Genomic DNA, 3,569 nt, shown 5'->3' with positions numbered 1-3,569 from the left:
ATATATATATATATATATAACATATATACATATAAATATAACATATATACATATATATATATATATATATTGTAGTACGAAGACGTGTGGCACAACACGCACCAGTAATACCCAAATATACGCATGCTTGGGTCAAAAACACTCGCAGCTCACACACGCCATCACCATGTCAACCATGTACACCGAACGCCAAAAATAATTAGAAAGACTTTCCAAATCACAAGCCTTGGGGCTGTTTGAATACGGTTTTACGCTCTATTGAAGGAATCACTACGTCCATGCACACACCTTCATCTGACTGAGATATGCGCACTGAGACGTCTCGGAATCGGTGGGGAAGCAATCAATGGCAGACGAGAGCAAGGCCTATGTGGGAAGAAGAAGCAAGGCGATGGATAAGGTACTGAATTAATTGGCACTAAAACGAATAGTAATGATAAACAGAGATACGGCACGACCAAGACCTATGTGGGAAGAGGAATTGAAGGCGATGAATAGGATACTGATTTAATTGGCACTAAATCGATAAAAATGATAAACAGATATAAGATTTGACACGAACGCTTTAAACACTAGGGTCCACAATGTGGAGATTACGTTTCCACAAATAGGTACAAAGGAAAGTCATGAAGCTCACCACAAACCCTACAACCCTAATATTAGAGTGACAGCAGTATTGATGTGTCTGAGGTCGAAACCTTGTCTCAACGCGTACATGGGAACACCTGTATAGTCCTACTGCTACTTGACAATGCAGCACTGCACCGTACCATAAGAAAGGGCCACAAGATCCGTAAATGCTACTACGTTTAGTGGAAAAAATGATGGCCACCTGCAGTTGGGACATCGACTGATCCCAGACGTTGTATGACCCAGGACATACTTCACCCCAAGCTCAGATTGGGCTGGTTAAATAGATTAAAAGAGTGGGCCGGTTAAATAAACTATAAGAGTGGGCCGGTTAAAGAAACTATAAGAGTGAGCCGGTTGAATAAACTATATGGGCGACTGTGGATACTTAGTGCAGGACCGACTCAGCTCGCACTAGATACTTTGCAGCCTGAGACTGGACGCTGACTAGTGGTAACCAACCTAATTAAAACTATATCATATGCGAGCACACAAACAATCTACCTCAACACAACAGGAGACAATTAAAGTAATAATAATTAACCAAGTTCACAAAGGACACTCTATAAACAATACCAATTAACTAAATACACAATCACACGATCAAGACTCCATTACCCACCTCGCCCTGCGAACGCGACGCCTTGTTGGCCACGTTGTTGGTCAGTGAGCAGTCGAGAAAGTGGTCTGCCTCCCACACGGACTCTGGGTTAGTGTGCACCTGGTGCATTATCGGCAGACTCTGACTGAGACAACCAGACAATGAATGTAAGGCTATCATGTATATGTATATGTATACGTGTATGTATGTATATGTTTATATTGGTGATGTTGGTGTATAATATGAACCAAGGACTTATTTACACTGCAGTTGAGAAGTGACTGTGGGTTGCTGAGCACCTGGTTTAGTATTGGCAGACTCTGACTGTATGATAATACCCAACTATCAACGACAACGATAGCATCAGCTTCTAATCAGGAACACATCGGCTTGCGAGTTAGAATAGCCCAAGAAATAATAGGAAAGACTCTGACAATACCGTGTGTGCGTACAGAAGTACGTGATACCTTACCTCGCCACCTGTTGCACTGCTGTAGTCACAGCCCCGCTGAGCTGTGTATACGTCGGTGTCAGCCCATACTGACTGGCTGCCTGTAGACGACGTAGTGAACATGACGCATATAGATGAATAGATTACGTGCGAACTAACGGGTGAACATCTAAGTAATAGACAAGATATGCATGGGTATGATACCTGACGCCAATATTTGGTTCACGTGCATGTCAAGCAGCAATCTCCAGTAGATTGATTTACGACGCCACCAACGGTAAATATAACGGCAGCCAAAGCGCTAAGTGTACATCTTTGCATAAAACTGGGTCAAAATACGCGGGATACTTTTATGCTACTCCCACAAGCATTTTATCATGGGCCACTGTAGCTGAATGAGGGGGTGCAGCCCAAAATTTGAGCAGTGCATTTGTACATCTGCACATCTGAGTTGATGTAACTAATCAGAGAACAAATGCATGTATGTTGATTACCATGTACCGATTATCAAGACAAACCGTTAGCTCATGACAGAGCATCTAAGTGTATTGAGTGCCAACTATTAACCATTACTCAACTAATATCAAACAAAGCTACACACCTCCAACCCTCCTGAGTGCGCAAACCCTCCTGAAGGAAAGGCAGAGTCAATCAACTGCCACAGCACCCATGAGCTTCCGCTTTGCATTGTTTTTCACTAACGGAATACGTTACACTACTAGCGAGTAAAATATTTCAATACTGGATAGTTACAATACTGGCGGGTAACCATTTGGGAGATAGCCTGTTCAATTCGACAATAGAAAGCTATGTTGGTATATATTATTTTATGGCCGGATTTGCCAACTTCGGACTATACTGAGAAAAAAATTGAGGGAGGAGTAAAACACCTTACTCCGGTATCTGATTTTGATATTTCTTGACATTTGACAGCATTTCCAAATTCTTCAGCGAATTTTGGGAATCGACTCGCTCAATTTTCGAGAATCATAATTTGCAAAATATACGTGATGATTTTGCCGAATTTTGCCAATGACGACACAAAAATACACTTCAACATTTAATTTTGTTGCATTTTCCTCTCAAAGTCAAAAAGAGGGTCTACCCTCCTTTTGACTTACGGACGAGAATGCGGTGTTCTATTTCTGGATTTACTCCAACTTTTAAGCACATTTACAAACATTCTGAAGATTGATAACAACAACATCTAGACAATATACACTTTCTGCATTGTAATAAGCTGTAATATCACAAGCTTTAACAGCTTCAACAGCACGTTATGCAGTATGTGTGGCGAGGCTGGCTATGATGCTGAGTGCGATGGATGCGTAGAAACAAATCGTACGCAAGAAGCTCTCCGAACTTTAGCAGTGTCGAAGTATATGGTGGACATTACAGCGCAAACAATGTATGCAATAGCAGATTCCCCGAATACAATATAAATATCCTTGGGCTGGGCGGACATCGTGTGAATGTTTACAATGAAAATCACTATCGCGGTTTAGAAAACCTGGAATCTATCATGAGTAACATCAATCCCCGTCTCCACAGACAGTGTCTGCATATGCCACTAGTCGCATTTCAAAAGTTGGTTACAGAGATGAAAAAGGTTTACCACACTGATAATCGAGCGAACGTAGGAGCGCATGAAATGGTATACATGTACATGACTATCGGTCAATCACTCACACAGGTGTATCTGTAATAGCCTAGAATTTATCTACGCATTTAATTACTCTAAGGCGTTAATACCGCCTTGATAGACCGAATCTTACACATTTCCAAGTTAGCAAAGGTATTGACTACTTAGACTACTTGAACGTAAAGGTAGATAACAACCACAAACATTTTCCTAAGCACAGCCATTCCTTAAGAGAAAAAGACTGA

At 41.4% G+C, this 3,569-nt stretch overlaps 1 protein-coding gene across 1 annotated transcript in view; it reads right to left on the bottom strand.

The window, feature by feature from the left end:
- Window positions 1-2,467, bottom strand: part of SARC_00419 (UreF protein) — a 6,190-nt gene extending 3,723 nt beyond the window's left edge. Inside the window, exons 1-4 of the mRNA XM_014305912.1 lie at window positions 2,284-2,467; window positions 1,704-1,783; window positions 1,253-1,376; window positions 289-366 (exon numbers count right to left, since the gene is read on the bottom strand). Coding sequence (XP_014161387.1) covers window positions 289-366; window positions 1,253-1,376; window positions 1,704-1,783; window positions 2,284-2,370 — 369 coding nt within the window. The 5' untranslated portion in view covers window positions 2,371-2,467. The remainder of the gene's footprint in view (window positions 1-288; window positions 367-1,252; window positions 1,377-1,703; window positions 1,784-2,283) is intronic.
- Between the last annotated feature and the right edge of the window lie 1,102 nt (window positions 2,468-3,569).

Source organism: Sphaeroforma arctica (assembly GCF_001186125.1).
Source record: "Sphaeroforma arctica JP610 unplaced genomic scaffold supercont1.12, whole genome shotgun sequence".
Lineage (NCBI taxonomy): Eukaryota > Ichthyosporea > Ichthyophonida > Sphaeroforma > Sphaeroforma arctica.
Note: the sequence above shows the minus strand (reverse complement) of the source record. Positions and strands in the feature narration are given on the sequence as shown.